General features: G+C 39.8%; 3 protein-coding genes across 3 annotated transcripts in view; 2 read left to right on the top strand and 1 right to left on the bottom strand.

Moving 5' to 3' along the window:
- The first annotated feature begins 103 nt into the window (after window positions 1–103).
- LOC126914075 (uncharacterized) lies at window positions 104–1745 on the top strand. Its single transcript, XM_050717552.1, has 3 exons — window positions 104–266; window positions 352–483; window positions 657–1745. Exons 1-3 carry the CDS (start codon window positions 262–264, stop codon window positions 1375–1377), a joined length of 858 nt encoding a protein of 285 aa, XP_050573509.1. The 5' UTR covers window positions 104–261; the 3' UTR covers window positions 1378–1745.
- Window positions 1557–19604, bottom strand: LOC126913975 (cubilin). The gene is made up of 52 exons (XM_050717266.1): window positions 19441–19604; window positions 19208–19337; window positions 18933–19118; window positions 18791–18832; window positions 18567–18707; window positions 18384–18487; window positions 18145–18292; window positions 17821–18063; window positions 17367–17679; window positions 16983–17302; window positions 16535–16891; window positions 16310–16463; window positions 16050–16231; window positions 15299–15962; window positions 14695–14917; window positions 14303–14620; window positions 14058–14218; window positions 13635–13967; window positions 12910–13403; window positions 12438–12830; window positions 12086–12359; window positions 11380–11613; window positions 10299–10804; window positions 9769–9982; window positions 9345–9710; window positions 9074–9267; window positions 8844–8995; window positions 8572–8760; window positions 8299–8480; window positions 7963–8175; window positions 7732–7878; window positions 7596–7671; window positions 7421–7529; window positions 7193–7352; window positions 6881–7111; window positions 6560–6633; window positions 6254–6483; window positions 5794–5994; window positions 5576–5711; window positions 4989–5325; window positions 4724–4909; window positions 4473–4629; window positions 4219–4396; window positions 3871–4113; window positions 3640–3802; window positions 3354–3568; window positions 3201–3278; window positions 3035–3099; window positions 2717–2957; window positions 2473–2635; window positions 1986–2236; window positions 1557–1890 (listed from the first exon to the last, which is right to left on the bottom strand). The coding sequence occupies exons 1-52, from the start codon at window positions 19506–19508 to the stop codon at window positions 1777–1779; spliced, it is 11253 nt and encodes a 3750-aa protein (XP_050573223.1). The 5' UTR covers window positions 19509–19604; the 3' UTR covers window positions 1557–1776.
- Window positions 19605–21366: 1762 nt separating this feature from the next.
- The window catches only part of LOC126914043 (polypeptide N-acetylgalactosaminyltransferase 2), a 197466-nt gene continuing 191532 nt past the window's right edge, over window positions 21367–27300 (top strand). The window contains exon 1 of the mRNA XM_050717481.1: window positions 21367–21681. Within this exon, the coding sequence (XP_050573438.1) occupies window positions 21592–21681 (90 nt within the window). The 5' untranslated portion in view covers window positions 21367–21591. The remainder of the gene's footprint in view (window positions 21682–27300) is intronic.

Raw genomic sequence — 27300 nt, 5'->3', positions numbered from 1 at the left:
GCAATTATTCGTCCACGTATTGCCGATAGATTTTACGCTGATATCAAGACCGATACCGTAAGAACCATTCACTAACTGCGCGATCATCGAGCTGTGAGGCAAGCGTGTTTATCGAGATATGAATGAAGACACAGTATAAGATATAAGAGGACCGACGAACAGCAGTCAGTATTGCGCTGAATCTTGATTTCGGTCGTACGCGATCTCCAGACTCGATACGTATCATTAGAGGATCAAGAGTGATTCAATCGCGGAGCAGATATGCGGTGAGGAGAATATTTTAGTTTTCACGCGGTTTGGCCGCGTTAACGTTAGAAAGCGATCATTTTAATTCGTGGAACATTTCTTCAGGATCTGGGTACTATTTACTATTTTGTTGATTGTCACGGTGCTCGTCTCCGATGCGTTGGCGAAGAAACCTGGCAAGGAAGTGGAGTCGAAAAAAGGCCATGAAAGGAAAAAGAAGGATGTAGCGTATTCGAAGTGAGTTTGAAAAAGCGCAGTATGATGCATCGGATCGTATGCGTCGTGGCGTCAGTTACGCAATAATCGCTTTGCCCTCGGTAGCTTTTATCTGGTCACGGGTGACGGACGTTGCTTCTGCATCATTTTCTCGTGACTAAGTTCTGCCACGATGCTGATTTTCGTTGTTTTAGGGAAGGAAAATGGAAGGACAGAGAGGGCAAGAACTTACAGTCGAGGAAGAGGAAGAACAGCGCGTCGGAGGAAAAGAACGCGGAGAGCTATTCTGAAAACGTTGTTGAAAATGAGGAATCAGGAAAAGGGCACAAGTCGAAGAACAAGAAACTGAAAGGGAAGGAAAACGCCGACCCTCGAACCAATTCAAAGTATGAGTCTAAGAAGAAAACTAAATATTCTGGTGAGTCTCAAGAAGCGCACCAGAAAGATTCCAAGAGGTTGAAAGATAAGAAATCGAAAGATAAAAAAGTGGAAGAACAAAACAACTTGGAAAATGAAAAGAAGTCAAAGCAGAAAGTGGAAAGTGAAAATCTGGACAAATCCGAGAAGCTAACGAAGGAAGGTAAGAAGAAGAAGGTCCAGAAGAAAGAAAAACAAACGAAGATGGAGGAAGTAGAGGAAGCACCGTTGGAAGTGGAAGAAGAGGAGACTAAAGCGAAGTCGGTGTCGAAAAAAGACAAGAAGAAAGCTGAGAAGAACAAACGCGAGAAGAACAGGAAGAAACGAGAGATACAAAATGACGAAGAACTAGATACGGAAACTCTGCCAGTTGTGGAAGAAGATCCGAAGATAGAGGAAGCGAACGGAAAGACGAAGAGCTGTTCAGTGGCGGAACTTGAAGAAGCGGAGGACAATGATACGAACGGGAATTGCGTGGATGAATGCAACGAAGCGTGACGTTTGATTAGTTAAACCTGAACACATTCGAAAATATCATATTATATTATTCATGATTTATCGATAGGATATTGAGAAGATCGTTGAATTAATTTCGCACGAGTCAACAATGCTTGGCGGTATTGGTTCTAGCCAATACGATATCATAATGAATTATCGACCAATAATAATACGAAACGTTGTACGAAATCTGATTTATTTCATCTCTACCTATATCGCATAAACATTACGTTATTTACAAATAATAGTTATCGTACAATCGCCTTAATTCGTTTACCTTTTCACAGCGCGCTACCATAAATATACTGCATTGTTAACAAGCGAAATATACATACATTTTGATAGAATAAATATATTTGTAAATCGTTCTCTGATGTTTACACTCAAACGTCTCTTCTCTTAATCCTCTCGGCCATCGAAATTCGCTCTCCAACCTGTTCCAATATTGTTCACCGATGAAATAAATTTCACAATCACCCGATTGCTGCTGGCTACGAACGGTGCCGGATCATCCTGCAAAGACAAATAAAAATTCGATGAAAAGATCATTATCACCTTGCTCTTCAAATAGACTCAGCAATTGGTCTTATATTCTGATATCGAATTACCCCTCCACAGTAAGTAGTGGAAAGAACTTCCTCTCCAGTCGATGTGATATCGTAGATTTTCACAACGTTGTATTCGTAAGAACAGCTCCTCTTCGTGCCGATGTCGAATACTGGGAAAGTCAAGGCGGCTTTCAGGCCATTTGGTACGGTAATGTCCCAGACACACACCGTGTTATTGCGATATTCGTTGGGGTACATAGGTGACGTAAACGATCCGGCGTAATTAAATATACGACCACCGCAGCCACGACCTGTATGTGATTAATTATTGCATACAACAAATAATTATTTTACGGTGCGTGGTTTCCTCACAGAATTATACACCATTTCCCACTGTTTTCACTTGTTTCATTCCTATTTGCCCTTCCCACGCATGATGTTTCCCATCTCCTACAAAATCTTTATCTATTTCCTAATACGCTCACGCAACAATTCTCAAACAACGCACTGATTTTCAGTATTAATATCGAACACACTCTGTTCTCACCTGCGTCCGTAGTGGTATATGTGATGTCGTAGAACTCAAAGCTAGATGACCATTCGGACCGAGAATGTAAACTCAGCTTGTTTCCGGTACTGAAAATAGGACTAGGCAGATCCATGGAGCACAACGACGCTACCAATTTATCAGTCAAATCACCATCGAACACCTAAGTGAACGCAACATGACCAAGTAGAAACAGAATCTTTGTCAGAGGATGTATAAATAGAAACGCGATTAGAACACTTGCTTGTAAGGAGCTCTTGGTGCACTCGTCCGGGTCGTAGAGCGAGAATTGGTTAAAATATAAAGAGATTGTGCGGTTTTTAGGCGCTGTTATCGTGATCCAACAATCGGTGATACCTTCGTGCACGATTCGACCTTGTTCCGCGGTGAAATTCCGATCGCACGTCGACTTGCTATATTCGAGTTTAAAACCTTTGTGACCAGTGCTAGAACCTTTGAACGTCACGTGCAGTTCGGTGCTGTAACTGTATCGACAAGGAAATTTAACTTTTTATGTTCAATTTTTGTACGTTTGGATTCTGTTTGACAACTCGTTACCTACCTGTAGAAATCATGAGGCAAATTGTTGCCACAGTATTTGTACGAAGTGGATGGCGCAAAACCGCCCTATAATTTATTAAACCATAAAAATTTGACAATATTAAATAATAATTTGGAAACAACAGTATACAAATATACATAGCTATTAAAAAAATAAGTTTCATTACCGAATCATAAATTTCTGTTAGCATATTTCCATTCCAAATGAAGTTCTCGCCGTAGCCCTCCTCGATGTACTTTCGATTCTGTATGAACATCGTTTCATGATGATACGATAACGATATTTCTGAACTGGGTAAATAATACGTTAAGCAACTTACCCTGCTGTCTATGATTTCAACGTAGTCATCTTCGCACTGGCGAGAGTCAGCCAGATCGAAGTCTAAAAATTGTATCCTTAGTCTTTCGGTGTATATGTCTTCGGAACTTATCGTCCAATGACACCTTGTATTTGATTCGTAATTATTCGGATAATTCGGCGAAGTCAGTGTAAGTCTCGAGTTGTTCGCTATTGGGGCGGCATAGGCACATAACGCTGGAAAAATCAAACAACCGTTAAGCATCGAGTATTTTCTCATTAATTAATCGATATTTAATTGACTTTACCATCTAATGTGTCAAACGTGCCATCGACGCCAGCTCCTTCGAGCGTACCATCGCTGACGAATCGTATCCAAAGAGTGTTGGAACCGGATAATATAGGAAGCGGAGGTTGGTTGCCACAGAATTTTCCTAAAAGCTGACTAAAAGGTCCGGCGCCGTCGCGAACCTAAACGACGTAACAAGAAGTTAAAGACATAACAATACAAAAATTAGTAGCGGATGGGAAAATTGTACCTCAAGAAAATCGCCAGTGCATTCATTGTCGATAGTGTCATTTTTATTGATAGTTTTATTCTTGATATCCATGCTGTTGATAGTAAATTTGATAATTTTTCCCACTGATGTTACCACGTTCCAGTGACAGTCTTCTAGGCTATCGTACGTCGAATCTTTCTGTGTCTTGAACGTCTGACTATGAGGAGTAAGCAAATGAATGACTCCGCCGCAACCTGCTTCCACACTTTTCACAAAAAGTACCTGAGATAACCAAACGATTTAAAAATTAAGCGATTCTAGAAGAAAATTGTATGTAATACGATTAAAGAGGCTGGAAATTTTAATTATAAACTACGTAGAAGTTACCTTTGCGGTAAAACCAGAATAGTGGCGGCTGTAATCCGCGTGGAACAAAACCCGCATGGAACTTGAGTTGGACTTTATGACTGGCAAATGTTCCGACAGATCTCCGCACAGTTTAGCTAGTCTATTCTGATCGTTTTCCTCCAGGCCTTCGTAGATTGTCACGACATCGTATAAACAGCTGCAAGATTTATAGTGTTATCGTAAAATACCACTGTCACTATAATTCCCTCGAACTTGAATATCGGATAAGGTACCTGTAGCTGGACTCGAGTACGAAACTTTCGAAACGGAGAACGACACTCTTGTCTGAGGGTGCTTGGATTTTCCAGACACAGTCCGTCCCTCCGAGGTATATGCCATCGCGTGTTAAGAGCTTAATGTCTCCAGGCTCTGTTATCGTTCCGCCACAGTCTTTCGAGATAGAAAGAAAAAAAGACATCGTTGAAAGACGAATTCTATTGAAAGTTTCGAATTTTTATTGTTTATAATATGTGGCCATGAGTACCATTGAGATGATATTCGAATAGAAAACCGCTTCGTTGAATGAATCTATCGGTTCTAAAGATGATCTCTGCTTTGTTTGTCGCCTTTATTAAGGGTGGCTTATTCTCTCCGCAATAAACATTCTCCTCCATTACATACGTGTCTTCGTATAAAATCGTCACATTGTCGAGGTTACAGTCCCTGCGACCTATGATTAACGGCAACACCAAATGATGAATTTCAGTCGTATCTGTCACGTTCTCTTAGTAGTATTTATTCCTGCTTACTGTGTTCGATCTGGAATTCCTTGAAACTGATTATTATGCTTTCTTCTGGCGCCACGATAGTATAATTACAGAAGAAATTTGGCGGATAGAAATTCGGATACGATGGCGATGTGATAATCTTCCGGTGAGAGGTGGCTTCGAAAACTCCACCGCAGTTCTCCTGCCAAACGGCGCGAAATCCGTCACCCTGGATCGCCTCGTTCGAACGGAAGATAACTTTCATACGATTGCTGGTCGAATTGAATGTCAACGGCGTGTTTCTACCGCAGACTTTTCCAAGATCCTTCCACATTCCCGTGGAAGATTTATTCTTTACGTCTGTCACCCAGTCGAACATCTACATCAGACAAAATATTCGAAAGATAAAATCTTCGACTATCTCGAGTTTGCAACACGTCATATCCCTACTGGTTTCGTGTCTATCAACTGCTTCATTTCTTACCACGCTGGACAACGATAATAATAAGGCCAAACATAACACACTGTCGTTACTTTTCATGCTAACATGGTGCGTCGACGAAGTTCGTCGTCCGGGTGCAACGGAAACCTATTGCACAATTTCATTACCATGCAAATTTCTCACGCACCTGTACGTAATCCTTCTCGCAGTTAGGGCTGCTCTCCAAATTGAAACGATCAACGAATACCAGGCCGACGTGATAGCCGTTGTCCGCTATTATTTCCCAGATGCACTCCGCGTTGTTGGGATATTTCGCCGGGAACCTGTAGATACACGAAGAATATGAATGAATCGCTCAATCAGATATTTCTTTGATTCATTTTGCGTTATCGTGCTTTCATTTACTTAGGGGATGATATTTCGCGACTGTTGCCATGAAGTGTGCCTCCACATCCGTCGTTCTCTGGTTCTAGGACAAACTCGAAGTCATTGGGATCCTCTACTGCTGTATATTCGATCCATAATTGATTAGATATGCTGGTGATGTTATTAGGTTGCACGTTACCGCAGAATTTGCCGATCTCTGGCGAAAGTGGACCACCGTTCCTAAGAAACAAGTACATTGAAGAAAGACGTGTAATCTTGAAACTAGAAGTATCGGAATGGTTTGGAATAACTCCAGTTCTCTTTAACGGACACTTACTATGGTGCATTTTGGAGGATTTTCGGAGACTTATGTTTGTAAAATATAGGTACGTGGACAAAACTTTGTTTCTCGTACTAATATCTTTGATCCAAATTTCACATTTCAACTAGTTCTAGAGATTTACAGAGGTTTATAGTGAATTATTTGTTTCCAAAGTACCTGATACTGATGTAATTCTTGTCACAACCACCCAAGTGTAGTCTGTTGAAGTGGAGCTTGATCATTTCTCCATTGTCTGGATAATTTGCGTGCCAAACGCAATTAATAGGATAGGATATATTTTTAGGCGCCTGTATCACGTGCGTCAATCCACTAAGAATGCCACCGCAAGGTTGCCATTCGTACTCGAGGGTGAAGCGCATCGGTACACCGAAAGTACTGTTCACTATCTACAAATTTTAAACAGATATACGCTATGTGCAAAATGTATGTAACACCATCGTGTTTCCTTCGTTTGAGACTTACGGTCAACTCGTTCATCAGTTTGGGACTTCTCAAATACACCGGTTCCGAGAAGTTGCCGCAAATCATACCGATACCTTGGAAAACAAAAATATGTTCCACCACTTGTCGAATTTTAATGTATGTGATATAACGTGTATTTAAGTCTCACTTTCGTTCTAATCGTGCAAAAGATACTTTTAACGTTTGAAATTTTTCTACAAACTTTTGGAATAAATCTTTTAGATTCAAAAAAATTAACAACAATTCTTTCGTATTTTTCACGATTTTAAAAAATCGTCCAGCGATAGAAAGACACGATTCGGTTGACAATGACAATCTTACCACTCAAAGAGATGACCTGGTCCCGGAAGCAATTCCTGGTTAAGGCATATCCACGAATTCCGCCAATTAGGCCAATCGCCTTTATCGACAATGTCACTCCAAGATGACTGCTGTTTATTAGACTGTTCGGTGCTGCTATGTTCCAGAGACAGAAATAGGACGACTCGTTGAAGGGTCGATATTTTGGTGGTGACAGACTACCTTTGATTTCTTGTATCACTCCACCGCAGGCTGAAAGTTTGGATAACAATATTGTTCATCGGACGATTGGATTTTTGATCTATCAAAGAAATATTTCTTTCGCGAACGTACGAGGATTCGGTTCGGCATGGTAGCGCAATTTGAAACCACGATAGCCTGGTGACGAATAATAACCGATCATCATGGTATTACTAGAGCTTATTATTATTCGATCTGTTGAATTCGATCGTATTGTCTTGATCCTGGATTTGAAGCGGAAATCGCTGTAAAACTGAAAAAAAGATCAGTTAACGGTTGAAATGGTAAAATGGTAAAAATTGTAAGGTTGTTGATAATTACCATTACTGTGTAACTCAGTCGTGACTGAATATCGGGCATGATATCCAAGTCCTGTAATTCAGCAACTACGTAATATCCTACTGGCAATTTAATTCTCCAGTCACAGTATCTGCAAAAGAATAGAAGTAGATAAAGTACAGAAGGTTTAATTTAACAGAAATTTTCAATTGCGTACTTTGAACGTGTTGCGATATTGGGATAACCATTCGGCTTGATCGTGCCCGTCATGTCAGTGATTTCACCTCCACAGACTGCAATAAACATTATTTATTATCGTTTCATTTCCATTTCGATTCTCATTTGGTACTCACTTTCTTGACTAGCGGTAAAGTTAAGATTGAAACCTCGGTAGGATACGTATTCGATATCATCGCTCATGAACGTCACTATTGCTTCGTTGGATCCCGTTTCGACGGCTTCGGGTTTCACGAAACCGCAATACTTGCCAATTTCTACATCTGATAAAAAGTAAAAAAAGGGGAAGATCATAGAAAGCGTTCATCTAACCGTTGGGTTTAACCTCTAAGTCTGTTTCTACTTACTCGTTTTATTCACCAGCATCACTTCCTGGATCTGCACGTAATCCTTGCAAGTATGGCGGTTAGGTAAGTTTATATCTAAGAACGTGAATTTCAATGTATGATCTGCTGGAGCAATTATTCGCCAAGTGCAATTATGATTTTTGGCATAACCCAACGGATAATTCGGTGATGAGATGAAGCCACTGAGACCTCTGATGATCCCACCGCATAAATCTACAAGAAAAGCAGCAGACTTTAGAAAATTATTTCAAAGGTTTGAATTTGTATGTATAACTCTGATTCACGAATGCAAAATATTTAGAACGAATTAAATTGCGATATTACATATCATCTAACCTTTGATAGAGAGCACAGCTTTGAAACCATTCTTGGGCTCGGGCACGTCCGTGTAAAAGTGAACGTACATCATATTTTCGGTACTGACCATGCTGCTGGGAGCTGTGTCTTTACAGTATCTTCCTAACAGTCTGGAGTTACTCGTTCCACCATCCCTGATTTCAACGTACTCCTTCTCACAGCTGAAAACCGTTTCCTCTCTTACTGTTCACGGAACTTGCGTGATTTAATATAGTAAGTTAGCTGCTCACTGTTGGTACATCCAAGACTCACTTTAGGGAGGAACTTAAATCGAATCTTTCGATGAAATGGATGAATATCCTTTCTCTGCCAGGTGCTATTGCCGTCCACGTGCACTCGGAATATGTTGGAGGGATGTTCGGGTAATTTGGGGTGGCGATTTCCCACTCCTTCTGCTTGCTCGTCAGGTAGAATTCACCTCCGCAATTCATGCTCACTTCGCTGAATAATTCATCAAATTTCTTCAGAAAATTTAACTTGACAGGTATGGAACGTATTAATGGATAAAAAATAGCCGTGATCACCTGTAGGTTAATTTAAAGTAGATATTGCGCTGAATACCGTGCGCCTTCACGTATAGGCGATTTCCGGTGGTTTGGAGAGGGGTTGGTGTCACGAAACCGCAGTATTTTCCAGCTCCAAGTAAAGGTGACGCAATCTCTCCACCATTTTTCAACTATAAAAACAGTTAATCACGTATTTCAAGGAATTAAAAGATTATCATTGACACATTTAATATTGAATGGAAATTTACCATAAGAAAATTATTACTGCACGTCGAACTGGGATTTTGTATCGACATCTCAACGATATTCACTTCTATCGTTCGCCCAGGCCTCACTGTGACCACCCACTCGCACGAAATATCCCAACTATGCAATTGCAACCTCGATGTAACATTATTGATCTCGATCACTCCGTTTGGTCCAGATAGCTTACCACCGCAAGCTGAGTTACATCGACAATGAACACCCTATATCGTGAATAATGTCCTCGAATGCAAGAGTACTTGAAAATATTTTTACCTTGGTAGACGTATGCGCTGAAGCCTGTTTCGTTCAAGTAGCTATCTGATTCGAACTTCACCGTCATCACGTTATCCGTCTCTATTATCATCGACGTAGAATTCGATAGGCATAATTTGTGCAATAGATTCGCGTTACTCTCGTCTGTTAGGGCATTGCCGTTGTAAACCGTGATAAAATCTGCCACGCAATCGTTGCTTTCTTCCAGATCCATGTATAATATTCTAAAGACCAAGTGAGTTCCAGGTGGAGAAGTGAAAATCCATACGCAACGAAGATTATCGGCATAGCCGTGCGGCCAGCCGGGCGACGTGATACCGTATCTACTGCTGTTCTGTAGAGCCACTTCCATACTGCACTCTGACACTGTGGCAAGATACAATGTTACGTTTTAATCAACGACATTAACGATGTTCGAACTTACGTTTAACAGCTTCATTTTCCGTATTGCCATCATCGGTATTTCTTGGTATTTGAAGCCAATTAAGGGAGAACCAGCCACCATGTCGAAATACAAGGCTGACATCGATCGAAAATTCTATATTGACTACATTACCAGTAGACGTGACGGACTGAGCTTCATCAAAATTGTGAATTTCCAACAAAACTGGCGCATTGTAATCGTAACCATCGTACACCTGTTCAAGACACGTAGTCGTTGTTATGGATTTAAAATTATACGTGTTAGTTATGATGTGTTCTTCAAATTGTTGAGACCAAGGGTTGTTGTGCCATAGCTAGTGACTTGAAATTTTGTAGCTATGGCATTCCTTTAAAAAGGAGAAACATTGTTCTTAGAAGAACTAACGACGGATTGAGGATGACAAGGGTGGTTCCTGATAAAAGGATAGTGAGGAACAGTACTTCTGGAATCGTATACGTGTTTGAACGATGCCGAGCAACACTTTTTCGTCTGCTATCAAATACTTGAAATATATATGTTCTTATATATACCTTGAGAGAGTTGACGCCAGTATCGAAATTGTTAATGTATATATCCGTGATATCGATTCGAATCATCGACCCAAATTCGACTGTGATTCTCCACATGGTGTAACTCTGTTTATAAGGAATCGGATAAAGCGGAGAAGTGATTGTTCCTACTGGTCCACTTAGTTCGTCTCCACCAATCACTTGGAAATGAGCTCTGAACCCCTTCCCTGCGCCCTCGTCGTCGCTCTTGAACTTGATCCATAATTTTTTCGACGTTTGGACTGGTTCTGCGTTGGTTCCGCAGAAAGTATTGATCAGCTTCCCGATCCCACTGTCCTCGCGTATCTCCAAATAATCCATGTTACAATCGTCGCTTTGCTGCAGATCGAAGTCGATGAAATTCAGGCGAAGTCTATTTCCGGGCGAGTTGTCCAGGATCCAGATGCACTCGGCGTTTAAGGGGTAACTGTCGGGGTAGTTCGGCGATGCGATCTCTCCTTTATACGTCTTGTACGTTCCGCCGCATGCTGCAGTTCGATCAATAAGATTTAACGTTCGATAGAGTTAGATAAAGGAAACTCATATTTATTGATTTGACGAAATTGATCGATCTGTTTAGCATCGAAGCTCACGAAAGTATTCGAGCATTCGTGGACACATTTAACGAATATATTATATGCGTCATACAAAATATTTTGACATTTCATAAGCATCTATATTGGAAAAGCTTGAAACAAATCTGAAAATGAATTATAAACGACCAATTATATATTATATTAAGTCGCAAAATTCAGTGAAACTATCTGTAACACTTAATATTAACATGACTATTCATGTTGCGTACTAACTTCTTTTTTATTAAATGTAATTTTTTTTTTGTAGTAAATATCTTGTAACTTCCATATGCATTTCCAGATTGGTATCAAATGTATAATCGTATCTCGTCACAGTGCATACAAAACCGCACAAAAATTCGCAGATTAGTTACTACGAATGCAGTATACATTAAATATTCAATGTGTCGCGTAATAAATCGTTTTCAGTATCGAAAGTTTGCCAAGAAGATGTCAGAAACGATAAAAAAAGCGGTCGCATCAATTACCTGAATCTAATACGGAATAGGTGAAGGAAAAGCGTGCTAACAATTCGTAGCTTGAGGTCACATGCACGGTAAGTGCATTGCCGTTACTGGTTATCGGCAAGGGTACAGTGTTGGTACCAGCATCCCAATGGCCTCGAGATGGCCCATCCAAACCTTCACCTTCGAACACCTCTAGATGAGTCCAGTCTGCCACGTCTAGATCCAAATACGTGAATGTCACAGTGACATGATCGGCTGTTTTAAAAAATTGAAAAAAGAATTAATAATTGGAATACTTATTACGTGAAAGTCACAGGGGAACAAATCTGATAATTCGTTTTTTTATAAAAACTTTATAACTTTATAATTGCTAAAGTAGCCTTTTAATATTTTGTAACAGAAAATGGAAAGAATCGGTTAGAACCAAAAATAGCTGATAGATTGACAAAATTTCGTAAAAACCTATCGCGAATCAATATTTTTATATCTTGCAATAAATTATGGAAAGATCATAAAAACTAAATGGTAAGAAAATTTTGGTAACACAGGATTAATTGATAACGTACTGAATTTAAAAATTGTTCCCTTGTAAAAAAAAAAAAAGAATGGGAAACGTGACTTATCATCTTCTTTCTCTGCACGTTTCGTTAAAAATCTAAACAGATTATCTAAGAAAAAAGAAAGACTGTTTATGATGGGACGACTATCTAATATGACGAAACTTTACCTTGATCCTCAGCAACCAATATCCATGTACAGCTTCCATCGGAGAGAGCGTCGGTGGTGTAAGTTGAGTATGGAACGACGTACCCTTGATCACGTACAATGATACGTGCACCACAGTTTTTACGATATTGCGCTTGGAATCCTTTCGCTCCTAATATTCTGTCTGTTCTCATAACAACTAACATCTCATTGCTGGTTGATTCGTAAGAGGGTGGCAGTTCGTTTCCGCAGTGGGTGCCTAATAACGGCGACTCCGTTGTCGGTCCATCGTATATCTGTTGCAAAAGTCACAATTTTCTACAACTTGTCCCATTTACATCTACCAACTCCAAACAAATATTTAATGTATGTACCTGAACATAATCGTCGGTGCAATTCCTACTGTCCTCGATATCAAAGTCCAAGAAGGTGATATTAACGATGTAATTTTGATCAACTTGTATCAACCATTTGCAATTTTGACTAGGCGGATAGTTTTTCGGGTAATTCTTGGAGAATATGATTCCTGTATCGGTGGTAAATCTGCCACCACAGGTGATGGGAACGCTTTTGTAACTGGCGTTAAATCCACGGGTCGCATACGAGACGTCGGAATGGAACTTGATGAACATCTGATTCCCGAAGCTGGTGTACACTACAGGTTTAGGCGAGTAGCAGATTTCGACTAATTTCGGTGCGCTCTCATCCTTGCCGCTGAAAATTTGAACCTTGTCGAAGTAGCAGTCCATCTGCTTCTCGGTGTTTATCTAGAAGAATAAGATTAAATACGCGAGAGATTTTTATTCGTCGTTGGCTGTCGGAGAACGTTCATCTCAAGATACCAACATCGTGGAAAGTGAGTTCGATGCTGTGCGAGAAATCGACCTCGATCAACCATTCGCAGTCGACGTTCGACGGATAAGCGGACGGATATCCGGGTGACGTGAACGAGTCGAAGGGCCTTGTCAAATGTCCACCGCAACCATCGACAACCCATTCCAGTCGGAATCCGTTGGAATTGAGGAAACCGTCGGTGACGAATTTCAGGTGTACTTGGTGGTCCGACGAATGAATTTTGGGTGGAAGGACGTTGGAATCACAGAATTTCCCAAGCTGCGTATGAGGACCACCGTCGTAACCTTCGTACACCTCCAGATAGTCATAGTCGCACGAATTGGTATAGCTCGTCCCTTCGAGGTCAAAATGAGAGAAGGTGATGTTGATCTTGTTACCTATGGGGGCGTCAATCGTCCAGCTGCAGTTCGCATTTTTCTCGTACGTGTACGGGAAATTGGGAGATTCTATCACGCCGTAGAAGCCGTGTAATGTGTTTTGGCATACTGTAAAAGGAATGCGTTTTGTTACATATAGATACATTCAATAATTACATAATGAATAATTAAGGTCCATTAGTTTACCACTAAACCTATACAAGTAAAGAATTGGCAACGTGTAGGAAGAAACAATTTGACATACAATACACGTACATCAACAGCACCGATGCAGATGGATCAATGCCGGATTCGTTTAAGGGGCAAATTTTTACGTAATCGCCGAGGAAAGCGACTCACCTGTTTCATATTTCAGATGGAAACCGCGACCAGAATTTGTAAAATCGGAGCGGAATTCTATGTTTAGCATGTTACTCTTCGACATAATGATTTTTGGATAAGGATATTGGCAGTATCTCTGGCCGTTTCGACGATTGCTCCCCTCGTATATCTCGATATAGTCGTATCTACACTTCGTGTGCTCCTCCAGTTGCAGATCGACTACTAGCAACCGTATCAAACTGCCCGCCGCCACCGCGATCGTCCATTTACATTCCGCCCGGTGCATGTACGGTTCCGGATAATTCGGAGATATGATGTCGCCGGTGACGCCGTTCATAGTTCCACCACAGCCTGAAACATCGAAAAAAATGATCTCCGATCTCAGAAATATTCTTTAATCGGTCGTTAAAATTTGTATCTTTCGAAGAATTCATCTTGTACCTATGGTCGTGCTGTCCCATTCTATACGGAATCCGCTGAACGATATCGTTTGGTCAGACACGAATTTCAGGTACAATTGACTGGTCTGACTAATTATTTCCGTGGGGACATCGGTTTTACAAAATTTTCCGATCAATGGAGAAGTTGCATAGCCACCGTTCCTAAGTTAAGAAAATCGTTTGTTATATTAATTTCTTTTCAGGGCATTTGAGTATATATTAGAACATTCAAAATTTAAAGTCTACCTGATTTCTAGATAATCGAAATCGCAATTTGGATGATTTTCCAAATGGAAGTTCGTCACATTGAGAATCACCTTTTGCTTGCTTGGAGCTTCGATCACCCATATGCATTCCCTTCTGTTTGGATAATTTTTCGGATAATTTGGCGATTGAATAACGCCCGTTACCTTAACGAAATGACCACCACAACTTTTCCTGGCGTCGAGGAAGAGATACGTGGCAGTAAATCCTTCGCGGGTTATCGTCGAATCGGAACGGAAAATCAAAGTCAATTCGTTGCTTTGCGTCATTATTATCGGCGGTTTGGTATCGCCACAGAAGCTATGAAATTGAAGAACAACATTGTTATTGACAATTCCAAATCGTCCGATTGTCATATGAAAATTCAAACATACGTTCCTATCTCCTCTTTATTGGTCATGTAATTTTCGTATGCCTTGACATAGTCGTGTTGACAACGAATTTGTCTTTCCAAATCGAATGTCAACCAGGTGAGTTGCACGATATAACCTAGCGGGGCCTGTATCGTCCATATGCATGTTTCGCCGTTGCGGTAGTGACCGAACTCGGTGGTCGTCTGAATCGTTCCGCTGGTTTCTGTGTATAATCCTCCACATCCTTTGGAATAAATCATGTGTTAGGAATTCATCGGATAACTCGCAATCCAGTAACAATTTAAGAAAGAAGCTATTCATTTATTTTGGAAAATATCCAATTCGTTAAATGGTTAAACGCAAAGAAGTACTACCATTAAATTACGGATTTTCATGCATTTTCCGAAAATTTGAGGGTGCAAAAATGCACTTAATATGCGAGAGTATGTAAAATATTCAAAGTATATCCAGTTATAGTGTTTAGTTATATAATTTAGATTCATTCGTTGAATGATTTTCATAAAAGTATAAATTTGCACAAAGATCTGCAGTTTCGTTATCATCTGCACAAAATTCTTAGAATTCCTCGGTATTCTTATATTTGCTCCTGCAATATTCCACTTACTGTTTGTAATCGTCGTGTAATTTGCCCGGAAATGGATTTGACTATGGACCCAAGACTTAGACTGATACTTGAGCAACATAACATTTTGTGTGGAATAGAAGTTTAAACCGTCGGAGGATGCGACAGCGTTACAAAGATGAGCGAGACGCGGAGCGTTCTCGTTGGGGCCGTCATACACATCGAGAAAACTTGTCAAACAAGAGGGTAGCCTGTTTTCTCCAAGCATCGCGTCGTCTTCAAATGGCCAGCTGTATGTATCCTGCCAGTTGTATCTCTCTGGCCAGCTGAAAGGGGGAAGTCCCCAGTGATTCCAATGATGAAATCTAATCGGCCTCAGGCTTCTATATGGAATCCTCGGCTGAGTACTAATATTCATCTCGAGTATATTTAATACGATTCTTTTGTTAGGCGGTTGCTTGATCTCGTAGACACAGTCAACGGTATTAATCCCGTCTGCAGTCATGAATGATTCGATAATTGCTGAATCGTCGGTGAATAGCTTGCCACATATTGTGTTATAGGAGAGAGTGAAGCTGCCATCTGAATACATTTTTGATGTGAAGATGATTAGCAACACGTTCGTGCTCGACTTTATCGTGGGCGGAGTCATAGTACCACAGTATCGTTGGAGCAATGGAGATTCGCTAGTATCTCCATCGTAAATCTGATAAAAAAATGAATAATGTTAAAATATTTCTATCTTATAAAATTCATTTTAGAGTTCGAAAGTGAAGATTAGGAGAGAAAATACCTCGAGCTTTTGCATTCGACATTCGGTATCCGAGAGCTCTAACTTAGGCCAAGTAATTTCTATCCGTTTACCAACAGCCGTCTGGATTTTCCATTCGCATTCTATATCTCGAGTATTTGTGATCGTAGGACTACTAACGGTACCGGTAGGAGTGGTATATACGTCATTACAACCAGGAACGCCTGAAAAAATGGCGATTTACAATTTTGGATGACTTGAAGGAAGTAGAAGTTCGAATTTATTCCTGAAATTTCAATTACCTTCGATGGCAGAATAGTGGATTTGGAAGCCAGCATCTTGTCCAGCACTGTCAGAGTGGAAATAAATTACAGCTTTGGAAGCTGGCACAACAAGAGGCGGCGGATGAGTGTGATTACAATAAATCCCCAGTCGTTCGTTATGTATAGTGCTGATCTGTGAACAATCGACAGAAATACGAATATATTTATACGAACGTGGAGAGTGACTCGACAAATCACATTTACCTCGAGGAAATCGGCCTCGCAGGATGGATGCTCCTCGAGCATCAATTGCCCGAAATGAATCTGTATTCTCTTTGAGGATTTAACGGTAATCGTCCAGTAACAGTCTCTGTTCGGCGGATACCTTCCCGGCGATCCGGGAGAACTGATCGTACCGTAATCATTCGTCAAAGTGCCTCCGCAAACGGGCTCGATACTATTCCATTCAAACGCGAATCCGTCGTGAGATATGCTGTTATCCGAATGGAACCAAAAGTATAGAGAGTTGTGAGAGGACACGATATTTCCATTCTTGAGGGGGAAAGTGTTGCCGCAAAATCTGCCAATCATCTGACTACCGGCGTTCCTGCCGTCGTGTATCTGAAACGCGTCATCCAATTAACGGCTTGATCGACGATACGGGTAGAATATGACGAAAATAAATGGAAATATAGATCGATCGACGCGATACCTGTAAAAAGTCGTATTTACAGTCGGTCGAATGTTCTAGGTTGAAACGGGTGAATGTGACGTTCAACACGAGCGAACTGTTGGTGACTAGAACCCAGGCACAGCTCAGTCCGTGCTGATAAATATTTCCACCGATCGGGAACTCGAGATGTCCCAAGGGATTACGCGACACACCGCCGCAGGTCTGCCGTGGCGTTTCGCATCTGTTGCCAGTATATGTCGACGGACAATCGCAGGTTTGCACGCCGTTAGAAATCACGCAGACACCGCTATTTTTACAGGGATTCGGTACACATGGATCTCTGACGTCACACGTGCTCCCTGATATAATTCGAAATATTATTAATCGTTGGCTAAATGGCAATTAAGAATAATATATTCTTACCAGTGTATCCAGCATTACAGATGCAAGTATAGGTGGTGCCATGGATAGTGCACTTTCCATGCACACAAGGATTACTAGCGCAAGGTGAATGAGCAGATATCTCGGTCGATTGACAACCATTCGGGCCGAGTCCATCGCCCACCATACCGGCTGGACAACGACAGATCACGTAGGCGCTCGTGAGAGCTGGATTCTCGATGCATGTGGCTAACGGATGACAGCCACCGTTGTTGATGGCGCAGCTACCAACGTAGACACAAGTGACACCGTCACCGCTGTATCCTCTGGGACAGGGACCGCACATTCTTGAACCCTGTTTAACATTCATGTATATTCTAGCTCGTTCAAAAATTTCTTCAATTTATCCCGCTATACATTGATATATACGATATCTCAATATGTACTTTATTTGACAAATACTATTACTGGAACTGACATGAATTTTCTAAATTACCATGGTATTGATGCATTGAACTCTGGGAGCTGTACTGCAACCTCCGTTGTCGATCATACATTCGTCGATATCAGTACAATAATAACCATTCCCTGAGTATCCTTGAGGACAAGAATCACAGAAGAACGTTCCAGGAGCATTTCGACAAGCAACCCAAGGATTCACAGAGCACGGTCTATGGTTTTCGGAGCATTCGTCCACGTCTTTGATACAAGCTGGATTAGTACCCTCGGATTGCCAACCCTGAAAGAATACAAAATTTTAATTGCATACCAGAAATGATGAAATCATGATAGATGAAATTAGATGTTTCGTGGTATATACTTGGTCGCAAATACAGGTGTAACCAAGTGGAGAACCTTCTTTGCTAACGCAGACACCGTGACCACATAGTTCGTTGGAGTTCTCCGGTTTGCAAATGGAAGACTTCTTCGTGCAGTGGAGACCGTACCATCCTGCTGTGCAATCGCAACTGAAGAATAAGTAAAATAAAGTTAGTAAACGTAGAATATCGCAAAACACTGGTATAACAGTTTCTCATGAGAAACAAACTGTTTAAGAACCTGTATGATCCTGGAAGATTGTGGCAGGTGGCCCCATTTTGACATCCAAGATCTGTTCCTAATAGTCGGACGCACTCATTTACATCCACGACGCAATTTGGACCCTATGGCGTGCACGCAAATAAATATTTATATAGAAAACTTAGAAAAAATAGTTAACTCCGTTAATATTTTACTATTTACCTCCCAATTTGATGGACAATGACACTGGTATCCTTCGTAAAGATCCTGACACGTACCACCATTCAGACAGGGATTGCTACTACATTCGTTTGTCTTCAGCTTCAATTCTATCGATTTTACTTTTTCTTCTATTCGCTTTACCTAGACATATTTCAACAGTTATTTGAATATTCTCTGCTAAATATACATCATGCAAAATATTTAGTCGGAATTTTTGTACATACTCGAGCCATCATATGAATTCTTAAGTTCATTCCAGGCGTAGACTGCAAGTGATCAATTGAACGAAGTGTTAATTATTGAACATCGGTTAAGTTCAACAAAATGATTCGTCGTAAAGAGAACCTTATTTCAGGAGATACTTACTCGATTTGCTGATTGAGCTCCCGGCTGCAACGTGCTATTTCCTTCTCCAAATCCTCTCATCATGGCTATTCTTTTCTCCAAACCCTCGGGACCCTCCACAACCTGTATCAATCGTTGTAAATTCGATTCCACTTCGCTCAGGTATCCCATTTTCCATCTTTCGATTAAACGAGTCGCGCTTACCGCCTAAAAAAAAACACGAGACGAATTACGTCATTAACGAGAAAATCATCCGTACCACTGTTCAGTTCTTGAGGAAAATAGTGTCTCCATACAGCGTTCGCGACTTCAAGCAAATTAATTTCGTTCACGTTTAAGTGGCCATCTCCCAAGATCTTTAGGGTGATGTTCTTGTCCTTCGCAGAGGAAATGAACAGATTTCCGTCCCGAGACTCCAACACAGGCCTGGAAAGCGTTAAAAATTACGTTTTATGCAATGTGGAACGAGCAGAAAGTTTTTTTTCTTTCGGATGAAGATCGGATCTGGCGGAAATTGTGTTCTCCAGACCTTTCGTCCATCCATGCCGCGCAGAATCCCAACCAAGTCAACAGCAGCCATTGCGATCTCGTAGCCATGTCGCTACGATGGTTTGAAGCGTACGCGATCGAATTTTTATTATAGCATCTCTTGCCGGATGCTACACGTGATCTTTCTCGTTTTGAAGTTCGTCGAAGACTGCATCGAATGGTTAAAAACGATGCATATCGTGGATCGGAAGTGGGCGTATTTCAGTACACTTATCGAAATCCACCCAGTATCGGTTACATGTTCATTATTTGATTCGTTTCTTTTTTTTTATAATATATTTCATTTTACTAAAAATGTTCGTTTAAAACCGCAGGTTTAGGAATTTTATTTGCCTAATTTAAGTTTGATAAGTTCCTTCTAACTGTCGCTAGGACACCGTCACTTTTCGGTTTCTTTCGTTTAAAACTTTCTTTATCTCGCAACGTATTTAAACGTATATGTTGTTTTTAACCGTACAAAGGATTTTTAAATATTTCTTTAACGTATCGAAATATAAATAAATTTAAAGCTTAGTTTATCACCGAAGCATTATTTCGACGAACTGATTTCATTTGAAAAATGGTTTATTAGAGGATATGAAATAATTAATGAAATATTATTTATACAATTATTTAATAAAAATATACAGCATTAAAAACATCATGAGAGGATTGCTTTATAGGTGTACGAACATGTATAATATTGAAAATTAATGGTGATATTTAATTTCATCAACAACTTCGTGCCAATTAAAAGTTTAGTAACACGTTCACCGGCACATGGAAATCAAACATCGACCATGCAACATAATTTTTGATCACGTGCCAATCTTCTAGTTTAATTTTCCATTTCTTTGACATACGTGAAATGAGAAGGAAGCTGTGGTCACAGTGATTTCGATGATCGGTGAGTAGGCTGCTTTTGGTTTCCATCAATGTGCTTAAAATTTGGATCAGATTTTAATTTGGATCTGTAAAAATACGTTTTCGCAACTTAAGCAAGACGATCCGAAAATATACAAAAATAAGCTTTGATAACGCAGTTGCTCAAGGACCGTATTGCGTATTTTCTCACATTTACATGATTCACCATGAAATCAAAATAACCAAAACATGCATAGAGAAGTTTTCAGAATAAACGAAGGAATTATAGTTGAAGGTCTAGAAAAGGCCTTTAAGCGAACTTGCTTTTCCCGAGATACGACCGTTAAATTATTCCTTCATTATGCGATACGATTTGCGTATACACTCGCATATAAATATTCCAGCATTTACTATAAAATACTTTTATGTACATATTGTATGTGATTATATGTAAAACATTAATACATGTAACGAGACATAACTGTCATGATTATAGTGATAAGATTTAAAACTAATCCGAAGATGTATATGGAAATTACAAAATATTTATTACAAACATATATATTTATAAAAATTAGTATACGGCATGATTACTCATAAGTGTTAAATATGTTTCCACTGAATATTGAAACTTATTAATATAATAGATAATTTATTGCTTAAACACTTTTGTGATCTCTATATGTATATATATATGGATGAATATCTTAATTCTTACGTATATTTTCAGATTAGTTTCACACTTTATTAATACAATCATGTAGCAGTGCTCTATAATATTGCTCAATGTATTTCCTATAATACACATAATATATTCATGAAAGATATCTATAAATGTTGGAATACTTTCGTGAATCAGTATATACGAAAAGGTCCGTGAGCAGTTGCATCACATTGCATAGAGAGGTCAGCATGAAACCTATATAAGAATTCGGCGGGCCATACTGTGAGATTCGAAATTTCGCGCTAACGAGGCCAGTGGGCGTCATAGCCTACAAACTGCGCTTGAGGCGCCGCCTGGCGTGGGGATTGGGAAGCTTCGGCGCGTTCACAGTGACCGCATAGCCGCCGTTCTCGTCGAAGCCGGACAGTATGGCTTCGGCTGCCGGTTCGTTCGCGTTAGTGGTGTTTGTCCACGGTGTTGCGGTGCGTACTCGGCGGCGGGTGTGCGTGGTCCGTTTTTTCCGAACGAAACACCGCGCGTGAAACGTGGACATACGAGGTGGTACGAGATCACCGACCGTAGACGAGGACGAGGGGCGAGATTGAACAAGATACACGACCAGAGATGCGGCGAAATGTGAAAATTGTGTTGCTGCTGTCATGCGCCTGGATGTTCGCCTTTGTTTATTACTACCACACGTCGCGAGATACCAAGGTATGTCAATGAATTGTCTTTTGTCATGAGCGTAATTCCGGTTGCGTGATTTTGGCCGCCATGTGCGCGACGTTCGACGATCGGAGCGCAGCCCCACGCGAAAGCCACGCTCCCCTTTCATTGTAAGCACGCGCTACTCGAATTTCTGTGATTTGCGATACATCAAGGAAAAAAGTCGTGACATTCCTCGAGAGAGGCTCTGTTATTTACAAACATCAAATGTCAGAAATTCGCACAGCCTAACAGTGTTTATGTTTATGTTTATGTCTATGTATATTTAAAAGTTACAGCTTTGTAATAGTATGTAATATGTTCAGTTTGTATACTATTATATTTATTATAGCGTTTATGCATGTTAAGCCCAAAGTTATATCAAGATTCGTATTGTTTGGTAGTACTTTGACATGACTACATAAAATTAATGTTATGAAAAAGTAATGTGGATACTGATAAACGCTTCATCGAAAAACAGTAATATGTACAAATACTTTTTCTTGCCACTGTATATACTATATTTATGAGACGTTGAACTCTGTTTCATAATATCTTTCTATTTTCGCGTGGTGGATCGCGATATTTTAATAATGGAATCGGAAGCGATTCTGCGACGACGAAAATACGATTCTCCGTCCAAATGCTTTGTCGTCGTGTTCGTCGAGCCGTGAAACGTGGAACGTTGAATGTAGAAGATGTGAGCATTCGTAACGTTGTCTCAATTTTCTTCGTGATATAATACGAAAGTTATCTTTCGCGGTGTCATTTGAATCGATCTTGCGTTTGAATCTGGAACGGTTATCGTGTGACCCGTTTACGTGTCATGCGGAGGTTGGGAATTAAATGAGTTCACGGGGAATGTAACGCGAAGTATGGCAAATGGTTAACACGCGGCAAGTAACGACAGCGTTTGTAGCCGGATTCTGCCGCTTGTTATGCCTTTATTAGTAACATACAATCGTTCGTGCGGCTTTAGAAACAATACCAATGGTCTGTTCCAGCATCTCACCGATTCGAACGTACACTCACATTCGCAAATTTTATATGTTGATTATATATGTAATCAACATAGAAAATAATTAATATATATATATATATATATATATATATATATATATATATATATATATATATATATATATATATGTTTACGTCTCATGTCATACTTTATTTGATATTGTATGCATATATGTATTTGGTATATACAGAATGTTCCTTAAATTGTACTATTACTCAATAGGTTTTAATTGAGATTTCGTTTTCTAACTTGTTTCGTGCGCATCTTTCTTTCTATTCATATTTACGGTTCTAAGTGTGATTAACGTTGGATTTTGTTATCTATTAATTCCAATTTCTTAATAGTACGAGCTGTTCAGCGTATCAGTATCCCAGTTAATTATACACGTACTTGATACATTTTAAAAATTGTCTTCTTAAAAGCGGAGTCTTATTTAAAAAACTTTATTTATTTATTCTTTATTTTCGATTAATTTTTTCGTACAGTGATGTTACAGCGTAATAGTTATGATCATAGTAATTGCTTTATGTATATTACATATTATTATGAATTTCTATTGTTAACAAAATCTCTCAAACTCGTAATATGATAATATCAAAGAAACTCAACGTGATATTAATTACAAATGACAGAAAGTTTAGTATCCTTTGATCCTGAAACTCCTCTAAGTTTTCTTTTAGGAACGAAAATTAACTTCTGTCTACTGCACTTTAAATTGCTTTCCTACATCAAGGCATATTCATCATTCGAAAACCACGATTTTCCACGATTTTCTAACTCGCTCCCAGCCCGTTCTTATTACTTCTTCTCGTAAACACGTTAATTAGAGGCAATGCAGCGAGTAACCCGTGCGAGTCGCGGAAAAGAGAGTGAAAGTGATTCTCGATGCTATTCAGCCACTCTGGTAACAGATATTTATCTTACGCGGTGAATAAATCGCGAAGCCTTGCTTCACGAGCCGATGATTTCCGCGAACCATTAGGTGCGATACTTGAAAAGAAACGTGGCAAATTATAGCTCGTGCATTTCTATAGAAAGAATTTTATACGTCAAACAACGTGGCAAATGTTTTTCTTCCGTGCATTTTAAAAGCGTGTTAGCACTATAAAACCTTAATACTGTTTAAATTTATTTTGCATTTCAAATTTGACGCATAATAAATTTCTGTTTCAAATTTTCCCTTCGTAATTACAAATTCTTAATTTCCAAATTAATAGAACGAAGTTTGCTGGAAAATTTCCTCCATATTTCTGTATTTTAAACCTTTGAATTTTCATAGAAAAGCTTTTAAATACGTGTGCTTGTATATCATACGTACACACATAGATCTTCGAGAACGCGATTCAACGAGACGGTATCGGAAAATTTGCATTAGCTCTTGTAAAGACCGTTTACCCTGCATGCATTAGTGCGACTCCAGGCTTGAAAGATTGACTGATGTGTTTACGGCCTCGTGAATGGACCCAGCGAGCGTGGCACGTGCACGCGTCCCCGGTAGTAGTGTATTCAACTTCCAAGCAACTGGTGAATAAAGCACAGAAACCTTGCGCGAACTTATTTTTGACTCGCGTAACGCCACGTATGTCTGTCATGGTGTTTAAAAATTAATTATTTGAATCGTAATAGCGAAAGAAAGTGGAGGATACGTAAGTAGAAATGTAATTTTTACATTTTATGGCTGTTTTAATTATAGCTCCGGATAGGTTGAAAGCCGATGTAAATTCACTTTTACGAACAATTTTGAATGAAAATTTTGATCGACTCGAATATTTCGTAATAGGATGCGTTTGGTACATGAAAAATTTTCGAATTTGTTGTGCCCGAGTTATTTGCGTGCAATATCTCGTGAAATTAACGCGGATGTTCACCGAATTTTTCCGTGATTCGTGCTTCAATCATTTAGGAAAGATCGACAGCGAGGAACGCTGAAATATTATTCGATCTTTTATTTCAAACTTAATCATTCCTCGGTTATTTTGTACTCTTTCATTTTTATTATCGAAACAAAATAAAAGGAAGGAAGTCAATAATCATAATGATATTTTTGAGTGCAATATTAAAACGGTCTCGTGTATCGACGAACGGCATTTCATATACCGCAACATTTTCTGATTTATAGTCCTGTAATTTTCTGGTTTCGTTCGACCTGGAATGCGGTGCGTTGCGACTGCACCGTAGATGTATTAACGTTCTTTCTTCTGATAAAATATCGCCACGTTATTAAACCATCGTCCATATAAATCCAAATTCATCTACATCTGTGTCGTCAGATTTTCGATTATTTTTTCAATAAACGCTATTTGTTTTTTTCCTCTTGATCGAAATTCAGGTCATGCAATTTCACGGAAGAAAAAGGTAAAAAAGAAAGGAAAGTACAATTGCGTTGGAGGAATGCATAAAAAATTAACTCTCGTCCACTATCGAGTATCGTATCGACTCTTCGTTTCCTCTTTCTGCGTAATTTCACTTTTCAACCTTCTCATATCCATTCGCGTCCATGTCGCGTTGTCATCTCGATCCAGATTTCGAACGATCGAAAAATCTACCGTTAGCAATGAGAAACGAACGTAATGGGCGATCCGTTACGCGTTGGGCAGCAAAGTGAAAGCGATCCCGACAGTTTCGGAGAAGTTCCAAATTATGGTGACCGTTATCGGGACGGTTTTTTGATTCACGAGTCACGAACTATTCGTCGAACGTTGTTTGTTTCCGAAACAACGACTGTCGTTAGCGGAAACATGTAACGCAAGATAATTTTCTCGTCCTTCGACAGATAGCTTTTACATTTTTCCACGAGTCGTTATCGTTAGAACAAATGACTCGGCTTTCCAGGATTATCTATAGGAAGTAATTAACCATTGAAAAGATACAACATTCCTTACAACGGCCAGAAATGATCATTCGTTCGAATAAAATTTTAAGCAACCAGCTATCCCACTATTCTTGTTTCAAAGTAAAGTTCTTACTATTATTCGAAATAATGTAACGGATTGAATGGTTCGATAAAATGTGATCGATCCGGTCGCAGCGATATTACTATTAAAATTGGAACGTGAAATTCGTATTTGAATTGGTAGCCAATACTAGCTCGTTTTGATTTGACGTTGGAATTATTAGTTGCGTGAATTATGGAGCTTCAAATCGACACACTGTTAATCGTAGTAATCGAAAAAATCGAATTTTTCTATTAGGAACGACATTAAGTCCTGTTGTTGTAAAATCGCTAAAATCTGATCGGTCTCCATTGACGATGTGTAAGCGAGTAACGAAATCGCGGTTGATCCACTTTTACGACGAGGCTGAAAAGGCTGCCGCGTGACTGCGTTTTTTCCCCCCGGGCGTGGAAAACTACGTCGTCGATCCGGATCCATGCGAAGAACGATTCCTACCGTTCGACCACGATTTTCTATCGTCGGCAGCGCAGCGTTAATCGCTGACGCTCTAATGGAGCGGACTAATCGCGCGATCCTGCAGGAAACGATTCGGCCATTAAACTCGAAAGCCACGATAGAAACGTTTCCGCGCGTCTCTGTCGAGTTACGATGATTGCATCATCGAGCATTCGGGACACAAGCCTCGTGGATCCGCGAAAACCATTTTCCTTTCTCCGTTACCTTTCAAAAATCTCCATTCTATCCTTTTGTCTTCGTCTTTAATTCCATAAAGAACGATTCGGCCATTAAACTCGACAATCACCAAATTTCAATATTCACGATCTTTCGTCTAATTTATTCATCGATTACGATAAACCATTGAATTATAATTGCGCTACGTAGCTAGCTGTGAAATTATTAAAAAGAAGTCACCGATATTCGAACAAATACCCGAAGGAACGACATGGCAAAACTCTTTACGAAATATCGATGTTACGCGTCGAACATCTCGTAAAGCAACCGATGTTTTGATGGTGCACGTGGCATCGACGGCTGGTTAAAATTTCTGAGTAGTTTCCTTTTGGCAAAATCATCGATAAAAATTAGAATAAAATAAAAAACGACGTGTAGAAGACGGTAGAGAACGTAACGAGTGCGAAGTACGTGTTGTTGGGAAATGGTCCGACGATGTGTTCGCGTTACCGGATCTCGCTAAACGGTGATGTTTATTCCCTTTGGCGTAAATCGTGTGGAATTCTCTCCGAAAGTTTGCAACGAAATCGTGTCTCACAGTATGTATTTCATCTTTCGTTTATTTCCTTGAATATATTTTTCCTGTACGATACGCATTATCGTTGGATCCTTTTTATCGAAATTGAAATCCATATCAGCCGTTTTATGCAAGATTTATAAAGTTAAGTACGTTTATGATTCATCGAAATTTGATCGTTTCTAAAAGGTCTTTTGCAGCGTTTATTAACGTTTTAATAGATGGACAATAGGAAGACGGAGACTAGAGAGTTATGCAGATATAAAAGCGCATGAAAAAGGTTGAATAATGGACGCGGTTGTCCCGTTCCGTTGGCCGTGTATCGTTTTTATCGGCCCGTTCTGGACTTTAATTTCCGTCCATCGATTCCATCTAACCCATGTTATCGGACGATTGTAAGTATTTCTTTTTAAAGAATACCCTTTATTGGACGCAAAAGCGAGCAATTGGCTTTCAATATTATC

The sequence above is a fragment of the Bombus affinis genome, chromosome 3 (assembly GCF_024516045.1).
Source record: "Bombus affinis isolate iyBomAffi1 chromosome 3, iyBomAffi1.2, whole genome shotgun sequence".
Taxonomy (NCBI): domain Eukaryota; kingdom Metazoa; phylum Arthropoda; class Insecta; order Hymenoptera; family Apidae; genus Bombus; species Bombus affinis.
The sequence above is the reverse complement of the archived record's forward strand: the minus strand, read 5'-3'. Positions and strand labels throughout refer to the sequence as shown.